Source organism: Fusarium solani (genome assembly GCF_023522795.1).
Source record: "Fusarium solani strain SB1 chromosome Unknown bctg00000005, whole genome shotgun sequence".
Lineage (NCBI taxonomy): Eukaryota > Fungi > Ascomycota > Sordariomycetes > Hypocreales > Nectriaceae > Fusarium > Fusarium solani.
Window position 1 is genome coordinate 2,058,390 of NW_027072153.1, and position 20,406 is coordinate 2,078,795.

Genomic DNA, 20,406 nt, shown 5'->3' on the forward strand with positions numbered 1-20,406 from the left:
CATCCTTCATGAGGCAGAATAGTCAAGACTATGCATCCATGCCCCTGAATTGAGTGTTCTTCCTGTTCGATGATGTCTGGGGCGACCCAACGACTCGCACCCAAGGAGCAACATAGAGGATGAATGGGGGTAGAGCATGTGCGCTTGTTCAAGGAACCCCCACATTGAAACTCATATCCCGCATACACCAAGTTAACCTTGTCGGCCTCTTTCCCCATGGGGTGCCGAGTTGTAAGTCAATAATGCGCATGTTTGAAGTTAACCCGCACCGAGAAACCACTCTTCACGTCAGGCTGCAGCCTCAGAAAGCTTCCCGGTTACGGAATGACGTTGTTGGACCTGGACATACTTTCTGCCCTCGACTGTTGACAGTACCAAACTGCCTCACTGCGGAGGGGGCCGGTCAGGTAGGTGCCCATCCATGAGGGTATCGTGAGATCTTGGCCATTCCTTAGGTATCGTGGTCCTTCGCACTGCCTCGTGATTCACCTTCAATCATTGAAACAACAGGAAGGAGATGCCCAACAACTCAAACCTAGGAAGCTACGATGGATCTCAATCATCTATTCTTCAACATGCTTCAAACTCTTCGTCGCTTGCACACGTCTGCGTTGAGAGACTTTGACGCCTTGCATCCTCGCTGCGCAGCACAGCCAGAGTTTATTCCACTGGTCCTCGTCGCCAATGCCGAAGGCCCTTGAGTTTCTTTTTACCTAGTATTTTCTATATAGTCCCTACCTCACCCAGTCCCCAATCACCCTGCTCCCATACCGCGCCGTTATCCAACAGCTTCAGATCAAGCACACTTTCCGAAACCGAAACGACATCTTCTGGCTCCAGATCATGTCTCAAAGCACAGAACCTGGCCAGTCAGGCACTGGCGATAATAACCCCAGCCTAAGCTACCACTGGGCAGGCCGAAAGGATGCCCCTCGCGAGTCCCTCCACAACAATGCCAACGAGCCGGCCAACGATGCCCCAACAACGGTCCTCCAGAACCCGCTGGCTGATATGACCGAAGAAGAGCTCATTGCCGATGCTAGCGGCCTGTGTTTGCAAAAGGGCCTACTCGAGCACATCGACACTTTCCGCAAAGCAGCCCTTCTGGCTAAGGTTATCAACGTACCACAAGGGTTCGAGTCGATCGACGCTTTGAGCGAGGCCGAGAAGGAGATTCTCCGCTACGAGGAGACACACCGCTGGAGAGCTCAGCCCAAGATGCTCTACTTCCTTTGTGCTCTGTGTGCGGGATGCGCTATTGTGCAGGGCATGGACCAGACGGTCATCAATGGCGCTCAGGTATGAAGATTGAGCCGCCCTTGGCCCAGATGGATGAAGTTTGCTGACATGAATCTAGAGCTTCTACTTTGCCGAGTTCAAAATCACCAGGCATGCGCTGATCGGCCTGACCAATGGTGCTCCCTATGCTTCGGCCGCACTCATCGGATGCTGGCTCAATGCCCCCTTGAACAACTGGTTCGGACGCCGTGGTACCATTGCCTTCTCTTGCCTCTTCGCCTTTGTCACCGGTATCTGGCAGGCCGCTGCCAACACATGGCTCTGCTTCCTCCTCGGTCGCTTCACGCTCGGTCTCGCTGTCGGTGCCAAGTCAAGCACCACTCCCGTCTATGCTGCCGAATGCGCCCCCAAGAATATTCGTGGAGCCTTGACAATGATGTGGCAAATGTGGACGGCATTTGGCATCATGCTGGGATTTGCTGTCTCGATCGCTTTCCAGAACCTGAAGTATCCTAACGAGTTCGCCCCCTGGCGATGGATGATTGGGTCGACATCCCTTCCCCCGCTGATCGTGGGATCTCTTGTTTACTTCCTCCCTGAGAGTCCTCGTTGGTACATGGACAAGGGAAACTTTGTTGAGGCTTATAAGTCGCTTAGAAGACTCCGCAAGTATGATTTGCAGGCTGCTCGCGATATGTATCTTGCGTGGAAGTTTCTGCAGGTCGAGGAGCGCTCTAAGGAAGGCCACAACGTATTCAAGGAGTTCTTTAGTGTCAGGAGAAACTGGCGAGCTGCTCAGTCTTCCTGGTTTTGTATGCTGATGCAGCAGTTCTGTGGTGGTATGTACCTCCTAAACCCCCGATGAGTAATGAGCTGGGCTAACATGATCTTAGTCAACGTGATTGCGTACTACAGCACCAAGATCTTTAAGGATGCAGGATACACACAGTCGCAGGCTCTGCTGATCTCGTTCGGCGGCGGTGCCATTAACTGGCTCTTTGCGTTGCCGGCAATCTGGACAATCGACACTTTTGGCCGCCGAAACCTTCTCCTGTCGACGTTCCCTCTCATGAGCATATGTCTGTTCTGGACTGGCGCAAACTTTTATCTCCCGGAGGGGCCTGTCCGCTTGGGGCTTCTTGCGACTGGCATCTACCTGTTTATGGCTGTGTACTCCCCCGGCCTTGGTCCAGTTCCATTCACCTACAGCGCGGAAGCATTTCCACTCCACATTCGGGCTCTGGGCATGGCTTCGGCGACATCTATTACGTGGGCCTTTAACTTTCTCCTCAGTTTCACGTGGCCTTCTATGGAGGCTGCCTTTACAACATCGGGCGCCTTCTTCTGGTATGCGTCATGGAACATGTTCGGTTTCGTCTTTGCATACTTCCTCCTTCCGGAAACCAAGGCTCTGTCGCTGGAGGAGTTGGACTTTGTCTTCAGCATGCGCAACAGAGACCATGCCAAGTACTATGTCAAGCGACTGGGCTGGTACACAAAGAAGATCATGGGCCGCAACCCCGAGTCCATGCCAGCGCTATACCGATTGGAAACAACTGCGACAGAGACAGAGATAGAGGTCAAGCCAAGCAATGGGGGGAGTAGCAACTCGGCCTGAAGGTCGACGATGTTGATTCACGATGCTGTCTACAACTGATTCTTGATTAGATGTTTTTAGTGAGAGGAACTGCATACGCAGTTGAGGTTGACTGGGGCGTTTGGGAATTTGAATACTGCAAGAGTCATGGTCGAGCGCGGCTTTGCACCATGGTTGGGTAGTGGTTTATTAGGTAGTGTTTAATCTCGTAATATTATTACGGTAGATTTACTGTGCCTCACTGTGAATTCGTGCTATTGAGAAGTAATCTCAACTTCTGTGGTCAGGGTAGGTTGTCTTGTTCATTACGGATGACTAACATGGAGGATTTCTTCATCTGCACAACCAGGGGTTTTCATCACTTTGGCACTAACCAAGCAAAGACTGGCTGGCATTGCCGAAGAAGCGGCCTTCATTTTGGCCCGTGAAAGCGCCACCCGACCAACCGACATGACAGATGACGATCATCAAGTGCTAGACCAGCCCGAAGCAACCGGCTTCCGCTCGGTCCAAGCCCCGGCTACGACGCCGTCGAACTTGACGCAGGGAGACGGACCGGCGCATGTGCTAGACCACCATCCCGACTATCCTCATATGCATACGATAGTCTTTCTGCATGGCAGAGGCAGTGACGCGGAGGAGTTTGCGGAGGAGTTGATGGACTCGTCCCGCCTATCAGATGGGCGGTCGTTGCAGGAGGCGTTACCGGGCTGGCGGTGGGTTTTCCCCGCTGCAAGGCAAGTCTGGAGCGAAGTGTTTAAAGAGTTTATGCCGATGTGGTTTGAGTTGAGGGACGGCAGGGATGGGGATGGGGATTCCGAGGGGCTGAAAGAGGCGGTCACACATGTGAGAGGTATCCTGCAGGAGGAGAGGACGAGATTGGGGGACGGCAAGGTGATTCTGGGGGGCATAAGTCAAGGGGGAGCGGTCGGCATGTGGACGGTGCTGTCATTGATGGGCGAAGGGAATGGTGGTGATGATCCGGGGAAATGGCTGGGTGGGTTTGTGGGGAGCAGCACATGGATGCCGCTTGGAGATGATGCTGAGAAGATGCTGGACGGAGATCATCACAGCTCTGAGTTTGTGGGACACATGATGAAGTCACTTCCTCAGCAACAGTCGACCATCCCTGTTCTCATGGGGCATGGCGTTGACGATGCTTATGTCGACGTTGACTTAGGACGACAAGCTGCGCGGATCTTGAGTCGAGTTGGGTGCAGTGTTGATTGGCGAGGGTACACAGGTGCAGAGCAAGAGGGCCATTGGTTCAAGGTGCCCGAGCAGATGGACCACATCTACGAGTTTCTGAAAAACCTGGAAGCGCAGTAACAAGACATTTTCGGATATAAAACTCATAAATGTATCGGAATTGCCACGCAGCATCCTTGGATGTCAAAATTTTTTCTCGGGACCCGCGGAAATAATGACCATCCTAGTTAGGCTGACAGTTCCGAGGCCAGAGATCTCAGGATTCATACCCCAGTGCAGGGTCTTCTGTGCCACTCCGGAATGTTTTATTCGAGTCATTTGCAGAGAGTGACAGGGAAAATTACCAGAAAAAAAAGAAAAAATGATCTTGGGGTAACATTGCGCGACATGATCCTTGTCTTGTCAAAAGAAAAGGGCGCCTTCCCCTGCAGCAAGAATGCGTTTTAAAAACTTCCATGTGAAAAACTGGATGCCTGCCTGTTTAGGCAAGTGCCCTTCAAGCTCTGGGGCACTTGCACTTGCACCACCAGACTTGTGCTCGAGTTGGAAGGAACAAGTGTTTCCATTACGGATAACCTCAGTTGTGGCCCATGACCGTGCGTCGCTCTTTCCAAAACCGAGCTTTTGGTGCCTCAGGTTGTGCCTCAGGTTCAACTCCAGTCCGGATATCATGATGGATCCATCCATTCTCTTGCATCTCGATCTACCAACAAGTAATTTCCCTTCAGACCAAGCCTCGAGTTTAGCGATGCCATGATCATGGCCCAACATTCTCGCCGTGCCGTACGTGATGCCTGACCTTATCGGAGCACAGGCCCGTCGTCTTGCAAACTATTCAACTCTCGCCCGGACCTGCTTGCTCTTCAGGTCCACACGGCCGAGAAACAAACCGTCATGGAAACCTCGACACACGACTTTTCGAAAAGAAATCCATCGACAGGGTCACCTTAAAAAAGCCACGAGGCCCGGCCCCCATCCGGACGAATGATCGGCAGCACCAACAAAGGCGCCCCTGAGGCGACTTTTTTCCCTTCCGTACCCTTCCCCTGGGCGGCACGGCCCTGATGCCCGTCATCTTTGTGTGAATCGTACGGTGGCGTGTGACGGTCCTTGTGCCCGTTTGCCTGGTTGAGCCAGATGCATTCGTGCCTGGATATACGACATTTGCCGAGAGATGTCCTGAAGCAAGCTATGGTGTGTGCTTTGACATGGACCATGTTGCTTTCTTGTCTTGGAGGTGATCTCGACTGCTTTTGTCTGAGCAGCACTTTAACCCACAGCACGGGCTGGGCCGACGGCCAAAGAAGTGAGGATATCCTGGCTTCGAACTTTTATCTGCAGGACCGTCTTGAACCACAAATAGCTGTCGATGGCGTCTGGTTGGTTCATCAAGTATTAAGTCATAGCTTACACCACGTCTTCGGTCCTTCTCGTCTCCATCAGTGTCGAAGCTTCTCATCCAGTTACGCCCTGATACCAACCGAGTCTCGTCTTGCAGGACCCATCGCCTTCTGCAACCTGACCCCAGTCTGCACTCTGCCCTGCCTCTCATGCTCATGACACCCCGGCCTCGGATCGCTCTTTGAAAATCGCCATCCATCTCAAGACCGCGGAGCCCCCCGCCCCCTCCCTCGGGCCCTTGGACTCCTCCGGACCAAACCTTGTTCGGACATGCTCCGTGAAGCTGCCCGGCCACATAGCCTCGAGTCGGCAATCAACATCATGGATCGAGTTAATGCCTCCGATGCGCTCGGCCACTAGTCTTAGTCGTCCCTTGTCCTGGGGCCCTGGATCTCCACCGTTTCATCGACCACCGATGGCGTCCTTCTAGCCGTGGTTCTGTGAGCCATCACCCAAGCCAAGCCGAGCCTAGCAGAGCCCACCGTCATGCGACGCCGGGCATCTCGAACTGACTCCCCATAAACCCAGACGCGCATCCATGGATGGATGGATGGTTTGCAGACGTGGCCCCGTCGACTGAGAATCTTGGGATGCCATGCCCTAGCCTAGCTCCTGTTTCCCAGCCCGGTCGTGGAGGCGGGTCGACGTGGAGGCGAAGATGGAGACCGACTCACTGTAGTTATAATGATGCTTCCGCAGCTCCCACCCCCGCTCCCGCCGGTCTCTGCTCTTATTCTACTGTTTTAGAGCTCTGGTTTCTTGATGCTCACTTGAGCGTCTCAGCACCATGCGTAACCCGCCTCCAGAGGTGATGGCCACATGGCCTCACCCGAACTACGACAACCCGGATCACCGTGGGCCCGCCCTGCTCATTGTCGAGGTGTCCATCATGTCGGTCGCTGTTCTCACTCTCCTGGCTCGACTCTATGTCCGGATATTCAAGGTCAACAAAAGTGGCCTCGATGACTGGCTCATGTTGGCTGCCATGGTAAGAATCTTCCCCAGATCCGTACCTCGGCTCGTCCAACGAGCATGTGCATGGTGATCGGCGCCCCCCTGCTAACACTTGGGTTAGGTTTTCGGAATTGGCGTTACAATCTGTGTGATACTGGCGGCTCAGATGTACGGATGGAACATTCATGTGTGGGATCTGAAAGAGTCCCAAGCTGTCAAAGGTCGGCAGGTGTCCATCGCCGCCCAGACACTCTTCTTGTTCTCTTCCGGTCTCGCAAAGAACTCGATCCTCGTTTCCTATCTCCGGATTGCTCCGGCTCACTCATGGCTTCGACGCGTGACCTATGCATCGATCGGCCTGGTTACCGCCTTGATTTTTATCTTTCTTATTGTGCTTTGGACACAATGTCGGTATGTTCATGGATACACGCCGAGCTGTTCACTAGACTCAATGACTGACTGTTGCAGGCCAATGTCTGCTTATTGGAGCTTGACAGGCGGTGATAGCTGCTCTGCGGAAGGCCCCAGTGTGCTGTACGTTTCTCAATAGCCCCTTGCTTGACTTGTCATTGACCCCTTGTAGGAGCCAAGCTATTACCACAGTTGTTACCGACCTACTCGTCTGCGCTATCCCTCTACCAACACTATTCAAGTTGAAGCTACCGCTTTCGCAACGCATCGCTCTCATTGTGGTTTTCTCACTTGGCCTTGTTGTCGTCTTCGCGGCCTCGATGCGCGCATACTGGACACACTACGTGACGGACGAGACCTACGATGTCACCTGGGAGGGCTTCTATCTTTGGATCTGGACCGCGGTAGAGGCGAACTTGGGCGTCATCTGTGGTAGCGTACCGGCATTGCGCCCACTCTTCAGGAGCATCTTTCGGTCAAAGAGCAGCAGCTACTACAACAAGACAGGCTCGCACGCTTACCCGCCTGGCACCGCCCAAGGAGGAGTAGTGACGGTTATCACAAGTCCTAAAAAGGCTAGTCGGACCTGGACGGACAGCCTGCAGCGAGGGAGCAAAGGGGTGAGGATTCAGGACGACCATATCGACATCGAAGCGGGCACTTTTAGTGGCGGAAAACGACACAAAGACACCGACAGTGGGACGTCGACGCTTGAGATGGATACTTGGCCGTCGCGAGAGCAACCAAGATCGTGGCCGTCGGGCTCATAGTGAATTTTTGGCATGTTTGGCGTTATGGCAATCCGGGAATCACGAAAATAGTATTTATGAAGCAAGGGAAGGAAATCACAGGACATCCAGCATGACAGGCATGGAAGGGACATAAACCACGGCGTTCTATATGGACATGGTATAGTATGGTTATCACCAAAATAAATGCTCCCCTTTTATCTACCAGACTCCTTCAAAGAATCCTCCAACTATATTCGCCCTCTAAATGCTTCTGTCTCGTCTTGATGCCCATCTGAGGTTCATGTGTTGAGAAATATCAAGCTAAATTCGGGCATGGGGTTACTTCGCAGGATTTAAAGCTCCTTGGCGTGGCTTTGAATCCTTCGGCAAGCCGAGACGAGACGACCCAAGCGCTTTGACCCGCCTCGCGAACTCGTCAAGTTTGATTGTCCAGAGGCGAACCGAACCGAGAAATCGGGGGGTCGTGAACAGGGATCAGTGTTTCCATTCCTTTTGGTGTGTATAATACACCCTTGATAAATGCCCGGCCTGCATGCATCGCGCGCCGGCGCATTAGCCTTCCCCGGCGGGATTGTCGTCCATTGCGGCGGGTGAGTCGAAGGGCGTGTCTCGCTTCGGGCGGAGGATATAGCACCAGTAGTATAGGTCCGGATCATGTGGCAGTAGTTTGGGCGTGGGAACCTTGGCGAGAACCTCGATATCAAAAGGCAGGTCATCAAGGTCGAAGCGCGAGGAGGAATAGCTGAGGGAAACCCATACACCGCCATCGGTGAGACAATTCCGGATGCCGGCGGCCATACGACGTAGGGGGTCTCGCCGGCGCATGAAATAGCGTCAACGGTGCTCTTGTCGACTATGAGATCAAACTTTTCTTTTAGATCGAGCTGTGTGGCATCCTGAACTTCGTAGCGCATTTGCACATCCCCGAATGCCTGGGTCTCAAGTTCGCGGCCGCGGTCAATGGCAAGAGGCTCGTAGTCGACATTGAGAAGGTTGCGGAAACCCCGGGCCCGGAAGTGGTTTTGAAGGTCGCTGGTGCCAAAGCCGATGTGGAGGATCCGGGCCGTGGCCGGCTCCAACCGTTCAAGAACCGGCTCGACTAGCGGCATGAAATCGGCCGACTTGACGAGCCACTCAAAGGCCTTTTCGGAGGCGAAGCGCTTGTGCCAGTAGCTCTGCTTGTCAAAGTCGGCTGGCATGATGGCGGCGAGTGCGGCTCGGGTTTGCTGGAAGATTGGGGACGAGGGCTGCAGGGGCGGGATCTGGGGCGCGGCGGAAGAGATGGCCATTTATAATTAATTACCCGGGCCCTTGGGTTAGGCTATATCTTATCAATGCAACTCACCACCTTCCAAAGGGCCGTGTATCATGAGGATTGAGATTTTGCAAATCCTGACGGAGGGGGGGTTTCGGATCCACAGAACTGGGATTGTTGGAGAAGGACACGGGATAGTCATGGGGGCGGCCCAGAAGAAATTGGAGCCTTCATGATGGATTCTTTTTCGTCTCCAAGTCAAACAATGGTTTAGTTATATTGTTAGTGATCTGAAAAGCGTTGACACTATTGACTTTGCGATCGTGGCGACTGGCGTTTGCAAACTAAACAAGAGGTCTAGTATGGCGATACTGAACGGGAACCATTCCGGAGGATTTTTGCACGTTTGAATGTGGACTTTCGGCTCAAGTGCCGAGCGAGAAAGACGGCGACTAGGACGAGGATGGCTAGGGAAGAGTCAAAGTGACATTGGTAAGATTCATGATGCTCAGGAACATTGTCACGGAGTTGTTCTGCATTTGGATGGTTCTCACGGTTGAGGGTCCATCAGGCAGTGAATGATTGGCTCACGGAAAGAAAATGGGTTATGGTTCAAGATGGTGGTTGCAAGAGAAGAAACAGACTTCTAAAGAACCCTTGATGGATGGACCCTTGATCATAAACTCGAGCGTTCCTGTCCGTGGGTGAAGAACAGAAAAAACTGTCCGGCGCGCGGACGATGACGTCGCCCGGCTTCAACAAAGGCATGATTGGCAGGGGCTGGCCGAAAACCCCAGCCATATTAATATCTGGCCAATCACAGCGCCCGAGCCATTCCTTTCCAGCCACACTCGAGTGAGGCGCTGTTTCAGCTCCGCCTCTTTTCGAGTGCCGCGTCAACCTCCAAGCAATCTTGGCAAGAGGAGGAAGGATTACGAGGCGCTCGCGCGTGATGGAGGGGAAGTAAAATCCTACATCTGCAAACAAACTTCTTTTTCAGACCTCGCATCATTCTCGATTTGTCCAACCTATAATCCTTTCTCTCGTTTGTTCTGGCTTAGCGACCTGCCTAGACCTTGTTTACATTGACACCTCGAGGGCGCATAAACCCCATCTCCCCCGCAACAGAGTAAACAGACGAGACTCAAAGAAAGAAACAAACACATATGGCTCCCGCACCGTCTAGTGAGCCCTACGGCATCGGCCATGGCGTCGAAGATGTCGCCAACAGCCTGCTACGGCGTGATCTCCAGAACCCTACGCACACGCAACAGGTGACGCTGGGCATCATCGCCGTCTACGTGGTCGTCATTGCGATTCTATGGAACGTTCCCTATGTCCGCATGGTTCTCTGGCCCTTCAAGGTGCGTTTTGTCTACGGTTATTAGGTGACGGAAATGTAGCTGACTCTGTGCAGATGCTGGTCATCGCTTTTCACGAATTTGGACATGCCATCACGGCTGTGCTTACTGGAGGCAAGGTCAAGTCCATCAGCCTCGACCCCAACGAAGGAGGTGTCACGCACATGATTGGCGGCAAGAGTGCCATCACTCTACCAGCCGGCTATCTAGGCTCCTCGATTATCGGCGCTCTCCTGACCTTTTGCGGCTTCAACATCGTCGCTAGCAAAGTAGCCAGCATCGTCTTGGCCGTCTGCTTTCTCCTAACCTTGTGGTGGGGTAAGCGAGACTGGCTGACGATCCTTACCATTCTGCTCGCCGTCGGCCTCCTCATCGCCTGTTGGTTCATTTCACACGCCCAGGCCCTTCGCTTCGTCGTGCTCTTTATCGGCGTCATGTCGTCGCTCTACAGCGTGTGGGATATCTGCGACGATCTGATCCTGCGTAAAGTAAACTCTTCCGACGCCAGCGTTTTCGCCAAGAGGTACGGCGGCTCCTCTCAGTGCTGGGGTGTCATCTGGTCCATCATTTCAGTTTGCTTCATGGCTGCTGGCATCGTTGCTGGCCTGGCTGCCTTTTCTCAGTCGTTTGAGCAGCAAGAGAAGGACTCTCAGAAGTTCATTCCCACCTAGACGAGTGATTGTCTACAGCAAAAGATTGGCGTGATTTCTCTACTTGGTTGTTTTATTCACCTATATCGGGGGGAACAGACTGTTTGAAAAACCGGCGGACACAGTGCCTGGAGTTTTGACTGTTGCTGAATTTGGTCATGATAATGAGGCTCAAGATGGTTCGAGAGCTAAAGGCTCATAATGAAGAGAGATAGATGTGTACTACAAGTCGCTAGAGGTTGAGAGCGAGACCGGATTGATACCCTCCAAGAATGGAATGGATCTTGTTTCCATAGGCAAACATTGTTTCACTTTACTTTCTGATTGCAGTTGTGAGTTACCGTTGATTCCTCTCAGAGCCATCATTCAAGGAGGACAATGTGCAGCATCTGTCCCACAGGTTTGCAAAATCTCCGTTCAAGTGATGAACCCTCATCACCACTTGAGTCGGTCCTTTACCTTAGCCGTGTCTGACGAACCCCCTGTGGTACCATTGTGACTTGTTCAAGGCGACGGCTCAGCCTCATGAAACGTGATTGACCGCAATCGACTTGTACAGTTTCTAGAGGACGTCAGCTCACTGCTTCGGATTTAACATAAGAATAGGAGAAGTTTCCTCAAGGAAACTTTTTCTCAGATATGAACAAACTTGACAAGCAAACTCCACGTGTACTACAAACCTCGAGAAAGAATCCCCGTGTCTTTCAACATGACATCGAACTTTAACCTCCCTTGCACGATGACCAGAATCGCGCCTCCATTCGAAGAGGACTATTCCCACGAACCTTCCAATCTGAGTCTCTGCGGGGACAGTTACTTCTTCAGCGGACGCTTTAGAAGCTATGGGTAAGGATCCTGCGATACATGATGTAAGTGGTATGTTCCTGACTTGCTCTCTCAGCCGAGTCCCCAAAGCTGTCGATGAAAATAACGAACTGGACTTTGACCATGTGAACGGAGCGTATACCACTGAGTACATCGTGCTTGGACCCAATGAACGATACTTTCGCTGCAGACGTATCCGCGAAGGCGAAGTTGCCGCCATGAGTGAGTTTCTCCCCTTCCCCTCTCTTAGATACAGTCTTGTGCTTATTCTTGTTAGACAGCAGTGACTTGGAAGACTACGAAGAAGTTACCGACTTCTGCGATGACCACCAAGTCGAGCGCCCAGCCTTTTTCTGCTTTGGCCCCAACGGCACATTCTACATCCGTACCGTGAACGACGAAGAGAAGTGGAATCTCCCCGCCGACACGGCCCACGACGCTCTGCAGGTGACGCCAGGCGCTGCGCAATCTGGCGCTCAGGGCCTCTGGCTCGGCACGGGGGGCTCATGGGTGGTCCAATACCGCGACGGCAGCTTCCGCTTCGATCTCCGAGGCCGGTATGCCGCTCTAGAGAGGGCACTGCGACAGGCTCAAGAGGACGGCGTCCGCATCAGCGGCCTCGCTCTGAACCCGCTCGATGCGAATTCGTATGCTTGCGTCTTCAGTGATGGAGTGGTTGAGTACGAGGCCGGACAGGCTGGATTTGATGGAAAGGAATTTGAGAAGTGGTGTGAGGAGAACTTTGAGTTGAAGGAGCTTCACAAGCTGTTGGCTGAGATTTCCGAGGTTACCAGGAGTAACTGGCCATGAGCCATCACGGCCATGACATGATCGTGCTTGCAATATTGGGGTACTTGTATCATGGTTTACCATATAAACCAATCTCTAGATAAAAATAAGATGCCCGAATGAGAGAAACCTGACATGAAAACATGAAAACGTGAAGACGACCACTATTTGAATTGTTCGCACCGAATCGGTGGGCGAAGTGCTGCCTGCCTCAGATGTTTTTCGTGGACGTGACAGGATTTCTGAAACAATGCTTAATCAGAATCTGGTATAGAACCCATACAGCATATATCAGTACTGCTTATACGTCCAGTGGATAGCTTCTCCTACAGCCGGATAGTCCCCGGACTTCCACGGCGTCCGGCTTTACAAATCGCGTCTCAGCTCCGTGAACTGCCCCACACATCCGGCGGACTTCTCGGAGCTGTGGGCCTTGCCTCCGGGGGCTCGATTTCTGGTGACGATTTTGGCAAAACATGCTAACCTGCATCTCCAAGATGTGATGCTTCATGGCGGAGGCTAGAAATATTATTGGCGGGCTACGGAGTAGATCCTGGCCAACTCTGTAAGATGCTGACATCGGCTTCTAAGGACGACAACCAAGCCAAGGCATGTAAGCGCCCTAATGGAGGACGTAATCATGTATAAATGACCCCCAACATGACGTTGCTTTTGGTTTCAGATAGCCTCTCACTCTGTCTACATGACGCGCAAGCATCAATCCTCTCATCATGGCCTCAACAAGAACCCTCTTTCAGCTTTCCTCGCAGCCAACATGGTTCGAGAATATCTCCATCCGGCCCAACGGCACCATCTTAGCAACACGCCTCGACGTCCCTGAAGTCTGGGCCGTTGATCCTACCAACTCCTCCGGCTCTCTCCTGTTCCGAATTCCACTCCCCAAAGATGTCCCTTCGCAGGCCCTCACCGGCATCTGCGCCCTGCGTCCAGATGTGTTTGCCATCGGTGCTGGCATCTATGACATGACAGGCGGCACGGGGGCTAAGGCGGGTAGCTTCAGTGTGTGGCTGGCAGACTTGACGGGTCAGGAACCCAAGGTTACCAAAGTGACTGACACACCTGAAATAGCCATGATCAACGGCATGGCAACGTGGGATGAGAATACGGCTCTGGTTACAGACTGTTTGAGCGGCAAGGTGTACAAGCTTGACGTCATATCTGGCACGTACAATATTGCACTGGAAGATGAGACTATGGAGATACCTGCCGGTGCACCTTTTCAGGTTGGCATCAACGGTCTCAAAGTCCATCGCACGGCCGAGCAGATCCACGTTTACTACACCACCACAACCCGGTACTCGGTGTACCGCATGCCCGTCACACATGAACTAAAGCCTGCAGGTCCCGTGGAGACGCTTGCTTCAGGGGTCGTCCCTGATGACCTCGTCGTGGCACACGATGGAACTGTCTACGTGTGTACCAATGTCACAAACACCGTGGCGCGGATTCCACTAGGTGGAGGGGACGTGGTGACAGTCGCAGGAGAGGCAAAGGCCATGACACTTGCGGGACCGACGGCGTGTGTGTTGGGTGAAGGAGAGAAGGTGCTCTACGTTGCTACAGCTGGAGGCAATGCGACTCCTGTAGATGGCAAGACTGAGCCGGCTAAGGTTGTGGAGGTCAGATTGGACTAGGAGAGCAATTTCAAGGCAGAAAGATGTTTCAGAGACGACTATTCAAGTCTGTAGCTCAGTGATATTCTCACTCGAGTCAGTTAGGCCTTTAATGACCATTCTATCATCGTCCCAGGCCTATCGGCAACAAGCCCCAACGCCAGGTTTCCCCAATCCGTAAATCGACAAAGTCCATATTGTTACGATTGCAATGGCAATGATCACCACCTTCCACGACGTCCACGACCTCCGCCGAATCCTCCCCGTCCTCCACCTCCACCTCCGCCTGACATGTTCTGTTCGTATCCAAAGTTGCTCTGGTTCCCGCCGAAGCCACCTCCAAAGTTGCCTCCCTGGCCTCCCTGGCTGCCTTGTCCTCCAGCACCACCAGCATTTTGCATACCAGCAAACATAGCATTCATCTGACTGGGATCCATCTGACTTGGATCCATGCCCGAGGCCATCATCTGCTGCATCATTGCCTGCATCTCAGGGGGCATGCCATCCATTCCAGGCATACCAGCCGCCGAGTTGCCGCCGCTACCACCACCTGGCATGGCCATGCCGCCCATCATCATCATGTTGAACTCGTCCATCATCTTCTTATTGTTCTGGGCAAAAACATCGGCGCCGAATTCACCTCGGACTGCTTCTTGCTTGGCGGCGTAGAGTGCCCACGTAAACTCGTCGAAGCCGTAGTTGAAGTAGTCGCTGATGTCCGTACCAGGCTTGCGCCACGGCTTGTCGTTTTCTGGGAGATCTTTATCGCGTCATGTTAGTCTTGGACATGGAGCCAAGGAGGGCTTCAACCAACCTTCGTCAATGTTGACTTGCGTGATGGGCTTCCCTGAAGCAGCGTGAACAGGAATTGCGTTGACGTCTATCGTGGATTTTGAGGCAGCGGCTGAGGTCTTGTCGGCGCTGGGCGCAGCAACGTTGACCGAGCTGGATTGTCGCGACTCGTCTTCCTTCTTGACAGGTGCTGATTGTGACGGCGAGTCATTCGAGGCTGATCTTTGAGGAATATTCCGAATATCGCTATATTTGGATTGGCTATTCACGTGGCCAACCGGTCAGTATTGCTCCTCGGCGCATTCAGAGTTTCACGTACGAAGGAGGAGCTGGTTTGGAGCCATCTTTTCGTTCGGTGATGATATCAATATCCTACAATGGCGTGTTAGAGAGCGTGTATGGTATGGAGTAGCAAAGCACCCACTGAGTCGTCATCATCCTCGTCCATGGCCGCGCCCTCATCTTCCTCTTCGCCTTCTTCAAGATCATCTGCTTTGGGCTTGTCGTCTGGGGTTGCGCCCTGGGCCTTGGGCTCCTCAGGCACGTAGAGATCGTCGTCCTCGTCGATATCCATGTTGGCGACCATTAAGACGAGAAATTGAGACTATTTCGTAAAGTGGGTGGTGAAAGAAAAGAGTGGTTGCAAGCTGGATGTATCTATGTACAAAGACGTCAAGCTCCAAGCTCTCGAGGTCCATGAGCTGCCAGCGCGCCGAAATTTCTCCGGGCAACTCCTTCACCGTCGCTGCAGGTACTGGCCGAGACTCACCGACGCTCACCGAGTGCCCAACTGGTCCAAGCGCCAATCCAGACCCAAACAGCTTTCACTAGGCCTCTCAAGCTTGGAACATTTTACCCTGTCGCAGCCTTGCAACTCAGTCGTGTCGCGTGAATCCAGCCTCCGAGACAGCGTCGCGCTTGCTCAAGGAGCCTCTTCTGTTGCCCTGAGCATGTCATTGACCCGTTCAGCAAGCGGCCCAGCAGGCGGTCTAACCATCAACACCGGCGCGGCCAACGCCTTGTAAGCTCCACACCAAACCAAACAAAGCATCCACCCAGCGACCGACTCAAGACCTCAACCATCCTTCACTTTTGCTGACCGGTGCGCTTTCCTCTTGTCTACAGCGGCGCCACCGCTTCGAAGCCCTCAGCTGCCGGCACTCTGTTCGGTTCAGCTGCGAATACCCCCAACAGCACCACGACAGCGCCAGCCGGAGCAAGCACCATGTCGACGGCGGGAAGTCTCTTTGGCGGCGGCGCGCAAAAGACGGGGACGGGTCTTTTCGGTGGAGCGGCAAGCACTACAGCTTCAACTGGTGGCGGCCTGTTTGGAAACACCCAAGCAGCGACTCCTGCGCCTGCAACGGGCGGTCTCTTTGGGACTGCCCCTGCGACGACCACGACCACAACAGGAGGCCTGTTTGGCAACACAGCTGCGAAGCCTGCGGCGACTGGCACTGGTCTCTTTGGCAACACTGCCGCAGCAACACAACAGACCCCAGCAGGAGGTCTCTTGTCCGCGACGACCACAGCCACTTCACTAGGCACACCAACTCCTACGGGTCAGAAGCCAGCAGGAGGCGGTCTGTTTGGAAACCCTGCTACTGCCCAGGCGGCACCCGCCACAGGCACGACAGGTCTCTTTGGTCAGAAGCCAGCGGGAGGTAGCCTCTTTGGAGGTGCTGCGCCCGCTCAGCAGGCTACAACGGCACAGTAAGTTTGTTCCCTTTTGAGATATGGGCAGTCTCGCTGACCCATGACAGAAACACAAGCACATTCGGTCAGCCGGCGGCTCAGGTATCGGCCGTCCAAATCAACTACGACAACATCCGCCATCGAACACGCTTCGACGACCTGGCCAAGCCCGTACAAGATGAGATTGCGCTGCTGGACAAGGGCATCCAGAGGGTGATCAAGATGCGGGACGAGATTGGAGAGTTCATGCCGCAGCACGAAAAGGATATTGAACAGCTCGGTCGAGATGTCAGCTTTGTCGAGTCCAAATTCCGTATCGTCGATGCGGCCCTCAACAACGACGTCAACACCGTCAAGAACCTGCATGACCAGACACGGAAGAACGCGGCCGATGCCCGGCTGTGCTTCCGCGGCGCCGACAACCTCAAGCTGCCGGCGCACTACCACCAGACGGGCCTCTTTGCCAGCCAGGCCCCGACGGCCAACTCGAACGGAGGCGACGCCGCGTCGACGCACGCAGATGCGCAGGATCTCATCACCTACTTCAACCGCATCTGCGACGACATAGAAAAGTCAAAGGCCCGCCTCGACGAGTACCGCGGCAGTATCGAGCGTGATATGCCCGGCGTCGAGAACGGCCTGTACGAGCAGATCCGCTCCCTGCGCGATCGCAGCACCACGAGCATCGTGGTGCAGGACAAGCTGAACGAGGTGCTGCTGGCGCTGAGGGATACAGGTAACGCCATTATTTACCAGGCTGGGCAGATTGCCGACACCCGCGAGCGACTGTCCCGACTTCAAGCGGGTATTGTGGACAGCGGAGTGTATGGTCTGAGCATGAATGCCTGAGCAGACAGGAGAAGGGGGGTGCTGGTTAGAGATTGTTGGGAGGTAATATCAATCAATCAATATATTGGGTATCGCGAGAGCTCGATTTCGAGAATAAGGGGATTGGCCATAGAGGCCGCGTGTATGGTCGGGGAGTGTAGCAAGATTCTTGAAGGCGTCTTTATGACATGTACGAATATACAGCACAAAACTAAACAGGTCTTGAAAGACTGGGAGTAGGGTGAGCACAAATTGGACAATTTACCATGGAAAGAAGCAGATGATTCGTCGTACCCTCCAGTCTTGAAGCTATCAGTGAAGCCATACCTCAGTGGCCATGCTGTGATGAAACTCTCATTATTTCTTCTGCCTCTCGCGCCCGTTGGATGGATCGCGGGGCGTGGGTATCAAACCGATTGAATGCCGTGATAAGTAAGTATACAAAAAACCGTCGCTTTTTATCTTTTTTTGTCCTTTGGCCTTTTTAAAACGTCCCTTCTCCGTCGCCGTCGTCTCCATAGTCGTCTCCAAACTCGTCGCCGTTATCAAAGTAGTTTTCTGCGTCGTAGTCGCCCGCGTCTTCATCGTCGTACACCTCATCTTGATCATCCTCGTCCGCGGCCTCTTCGTCTTCTAGATCGGCAATCTCGTCGCCTTCTTCCTCCTTAAGAGCCTGTAGACGCTCTAACAAGTTCTTGCCCTGCATCTCATCTTCACCGTCCCCAGCCAGACCAAACGCCTCCTCTGCGCTGGGCAGCGCGCTGATGCTGCTGAGCTCAAGCTTCCGGCGCTTAAAGCCCTTGACACCCAGTCCTCCCGTGGTCGCAGCCGCGTCGATGGTGTCGTACAGCTCGCTGGGGAAGAGCTCGCGGCAGACGGGGCGGTTGGACCAGTCTGGCAGGGCGCGCTCCTCGCGGACAAACTTGTGCGAGTAGGTGGGGACCGCGGTGAAGGGGTCGAGGGAGGCCTTGCTCTTGACGCCGAAGCGGGCGTTGGCCTGGGCTTGTCCGTAGTGTTTTCTTGGGGCTGTCGGGTCGTTGAGAGCTGTGCGCTTTGAGGTGTATAGAGGAGAGCCGTGGATCTGTCGCCGGAGGAGGAGTAGGTGTTGGACGGCGGCTTTTTCGGTTGTCGCGAGTTCTCTAGCGGTCGGAACGACATATGGCTATTAGATGTTAGTAAAGTGCCTTTCTTCTATCGTTTATCAAGGAAATCTTGACGCAATACGCACAGGAAATAGCTCTGAGGGTCGCGCATCCGGCTCCTCACCAGTATCCCAAGGCACATTAGGTCTACCACCTCGTCCGCCGCCTCTTCCACCACGGCCACCTCCTCGACCGCCTCGAGACATTGATGAGATCGCGCAAGCTCGTACAAAACTGGAGAGTTGAAGCAAAAGATGTCGAGCGTAAAATGGTTATAAGTTGTTGTTGTCGTTGCGATGATGAGTATGTCCGCGTTTGAAGGTTTGACGCAGAATGGATTTTTTGCGGGGGGCCGCCCGAGGAAGGGAGCGGAATTTCCTCCGCCATGACGAATGCCCCGCAGTGTGCCTGTCAACTTGCAGCTTACATAGCTCCCCTGCCTAGAACAACACCAAAGAATACATCACGACTTTGACAAATACAGCATCGAAAGAGAGTTTATCATGACGGAGAGACTCGTACCTGAGTACAGCATGCAGGACGGAGCCTTGCCCGTCACGGGCCTTTCAGAGTTGCAGGCGCATCTTGAGGAGCTGGTGAATGATCCAGCGACGCCGTTCAACGCCAAGTTGTTTGACGACGTTGAGCTTCAGCTAAACGGTGCGTCTCTTCCATCTCTCATGCTACCCCGATAATCAACAAACATCTTCATCTATTATTTACATTGCTAACTCGTGCTAGAATCCAACATTCCTCCCCTCCTCACAACACTGCTCCCTCCTCTCACAACAATCCTCAAGCAGACAACTCAAGACCCAACCCCCCTCCTCTCACTCGCCATCAAACTCCTCTCTCCCCTGAACTTTTCCCGCTGTCTCACCATCGCGGACCCTCCATCTCTTCTCGCCGCCTTGCGCTCTCCCCTTGCTGGCGCAAACCTCCTCGCTCTGGCCATCATCCACAAAGCGGCTCGTACTCCCGGTGATGCCGCCATCTTGAGCACCATCCCTGATGTTGTTGAAGAGGTTGTGCGGAGATGGCTCGACAGCCCAGATGTCGGGGTAGGTGAACGTGCCGCAAGAGTTTTGGGCGACGTTCTAGAGACAGACTGCGATGTCATCGTCGAGGGTGAGGGCGTGAACGGCGTATCAGCTGCGACCAACGGCATCTTGGGCAACGAACTCGTCAAGCGCCGTGTTCCTGGCCACGCTCGTCTCTGGCGCCTCCTCTTCCTCGAACGTCAGTTCATCACCCTCGTCACCACTCTCTGTCGACCCGAAACCATCGATCGCCAGGCAACCCTCGCCCAAGGCCGGCTCCTACGCATCCTCCCCCGTCTAACAGCTCTCAACCCCCGCGCCGTATCCACGACGCCTTTCCCAGACATTCTCTCTTTGCCTGATGCAGCTTCTGAGCCCGCTGGCCACGGGCTGCTGCAGTGGGCTGCGTTGACCATGGTTGACACCACGGACATGCTCATGCACTTGAGTCTTATCGACTTTTACGAGACGTTTGTGAGCATCATGCGGGTCGCGGGCAACTCGGCAGACAAGGACAAGGTTGTGCGCGATCTGGTCAAGACGGCTGCTGATCGCGATGATCAGCTCAAGGCCTCCCTAAGAGGACTTCCTGATCGGACAGTTGAGGAGGAAGCGGTGCCTTTGGCCAGGTACATCAGCCAGATACTCGACTAAGGCCTAGAGAGAACCAATTTGTATGATACCCAAGAAAATGGCATGATTAGACACGGAAAGGAAAAGATACAGGTATTCATCTTAAAAACTCGACCACATAAAACATGCATATATTGTCACATCCGGTATAAGTCATACTACAAAACCCCCCAGGCCGGCCTACCGCCGTCTCGGACAA

The 20,406-nt window shown here is 53.7% G+C and overlaps 10 protein-coding genes across 10 annotated transcripts; 7 read left to right on the forward strand and 3 right to left on the reverse strand.

The window, feature by feature from the left end:
* Nucleotides 1-575: 575 nt before the first annotated feature.
* MRS44_009094 (uncharacterized protein) lies at nucleotides 576-4,165 on the forward strand (the record flags this gene model as incomplete). Its single annotated transcript, XM_065621171.1, has 6 exons — nucleotides 576-658; nucleotides 732-1,299; nucleotides 1,358-2,078; nucleotides 2,133-2,840; nucleotides 2,918-3,014; nucleotides 3,220-4,165. The coding sequence occupies 6 exons, from the start codon at nucleotides 576-578 to the stop codon at nucleotides 4,163-4,165; spliced, it is 3,123 nt and encodes a 1,040-aa protein (XP_065477243.1).
* A 2,068-nt stretch (nucleotides 4,166-6,233) lies between these two features.
* On the forward strand, nucleotides 6,234-7,581 carry MRS44_009095 (uncharacterized protein; the record flags this gene model as incomplete). Its single annotated transcript, XM_065621172.1, has 4 exons — nucleotides 6,234-6,434; nucleotides 6,567-6,811; nucleotides 6,869-6,934; nucleotides 6,984-7,581. The coding sequence occupies 4 exons, from the start codon at nucleotides 6,234-6,236 to the stop codon at nucleotides 7,579-7,581; spliced, it is 1,110 nt and encodes a 369-aa protein (XP_065477244.1).
* Nucleotides 7,582-7,895: 314 nt separating this feature from the next.
* On the reverse strand, nucleotides 7,896-8,852 carry MRS44_009096 (uncharacterized protein; the record flags this gene model as incomplete). Its single annotated transcript, XM_046273881.2, has 1 exon — nucleotides 7,896-8,852. One exon carries the CDS (start codon nucleotides 8,850-8,852, stop codon nucleotides 7,896-7,898), a length of 957 nt encoding a protein of 318 aa, XP_046132562.2.
* Nucleotides 8,853-9,984: 1,132 nt separating this feature from the next.
* On the forward strand, nucleotides 9,985-10,850 carry MRS44_009097 (uncharacterized protein; the record flags this gene model as incomplete). The annotated part of the gene is made up of 2 exons (XM_065621173.1): nucleotides 9,985-10,182; nucleotides 10,236-10,850. 2 exons carry the CDS (start codon nucleotides 9,985-9,987, stop codon nucleotides 10,848-10,850), a joined length of 813 nt encoding a protein of 270 aa, XP_065477245.1.
* A 688-nt stretch (nucleotides 10,851-11,538) lies between these two features.
* On the forward strand, nucleotides 11,539-12,464 carry MRS44_009098 (uncharacterized protein; the record flags this gene model as incomplete). The annotated part of the gene is made up of 3 exons (XM_046276410.2): nucleotides 11,539-11,675; nucleotides 11,731-11,876; nucleotides 11,932-12,464. The coding sequence occupies 3 exons, from the start codon at nucleotides 11,539-11,541 to the stop codon at nucleotides 12,462-12,464; spliced, it is 816 nt and encodes a 271-aa protein (XP_046132564.2).
* Nucleotides 12,465-13,174: 710 nt separating this feature from the next.
* MRS44_009099 (uncharacterized protein) lies at nucleotides 13,175-14,098 on the forward strand (the record flags this gene model as incomplete). Its single annotated transcript, XM_046276411.2, has 1 exon — nucleotides 13,175-14,098. One exon carries the CDS (start codon nucleotides 13,175-13,177, stop codon nucleotides 14,096-14,098), a length of 924 nt encoding a protein of 307 aa, XP_046132565.2.
* A 200-nt stretch (nucleotides 14,099-14,298) lies between these two features.
* On the reverse strand, nucleotides 14,299-15,443 carry MRS44_009100 (uncharacterized protein; the record flags this gene model as incomplete). Its single annotated transcript, XM_046276412.2, has 4 exons — nucleotides 14,299-14,837; nucleotides 14,892-15,130; nucleotides 15,189-15,241; nucleotides 15,294-15,443. The coding sequence occupies 4 exons, from the start codon at nucleotides 15,441-15,443 to the stop codon at nucleotides 14,299-14,301; spliced, it is 981 nt and encodes a 326-aa protein (XP_046132566.2).
* An 85-nt stretch (nucleotides 15,444-15,528) lies between these two features.
* On the forward strand, nucleotides 15,529-17,413 carry MRS44_009101 (uncharacterized protein; the record flags this gene model as incomplete). The annotated part of the gene is made up of 3 exons (XM_065621174.1): nucleotides 15,529-15,890; nucleotides 15,995-16,582; nucleotides 16,633-17,413. 3 exons carry the CDS (start codon nucleotides 15,529-15,531, stop codon nucleotides 17,411-17,413), a joined length of 1,731 nt encoding a protein of 576 aa, XP_065477246.1.
* A 463-nt stretch (nucleotides 17,414-17,876) lies between these two features.
* MRS44_009102 (uncharacterized protein) lies at nucleotides 17,877-18,740 on the reverse strand (the record flags this gene model as incomplete). The annotated part of the gene is made up of 2 exons (XM_046284109.2): nucleotides 17,877-18,554; nucleotides 18,621-18,740. The coding sequence occupies 2 exons, from the start codon at nucleotides 18,738-18,740 to the stop codon at nucleotides 17,877-17,879; spliced, it is 798 nt and encodes a 265-aa protein (XP_046132568.1).
* Nucleotides 18,741-19,067: 327 nt separating this feature from the next.
* On the forward strand, nucleotides 19,068-20,228 carry MRS44_009103 (uncharacterized protein; the record flags this gene model as incomplete). Its single annotated transcript, XM_046269781.2, has 2 exons — nucleotides 19,068-19,194; nucleotides 19,276-20,228. The coding sequence occupies 2 exons, from the start codon at nucleotides 19,068-19,070 to the stop codon at nucleotides 20,226-20,228; spliced, it is 1,080 nt and encodes a 359-aa protein (XP_046132569.2).
* Between the last annotated feature and the right edge of the window lie 178 nt (nucleotides 20,229-20,406).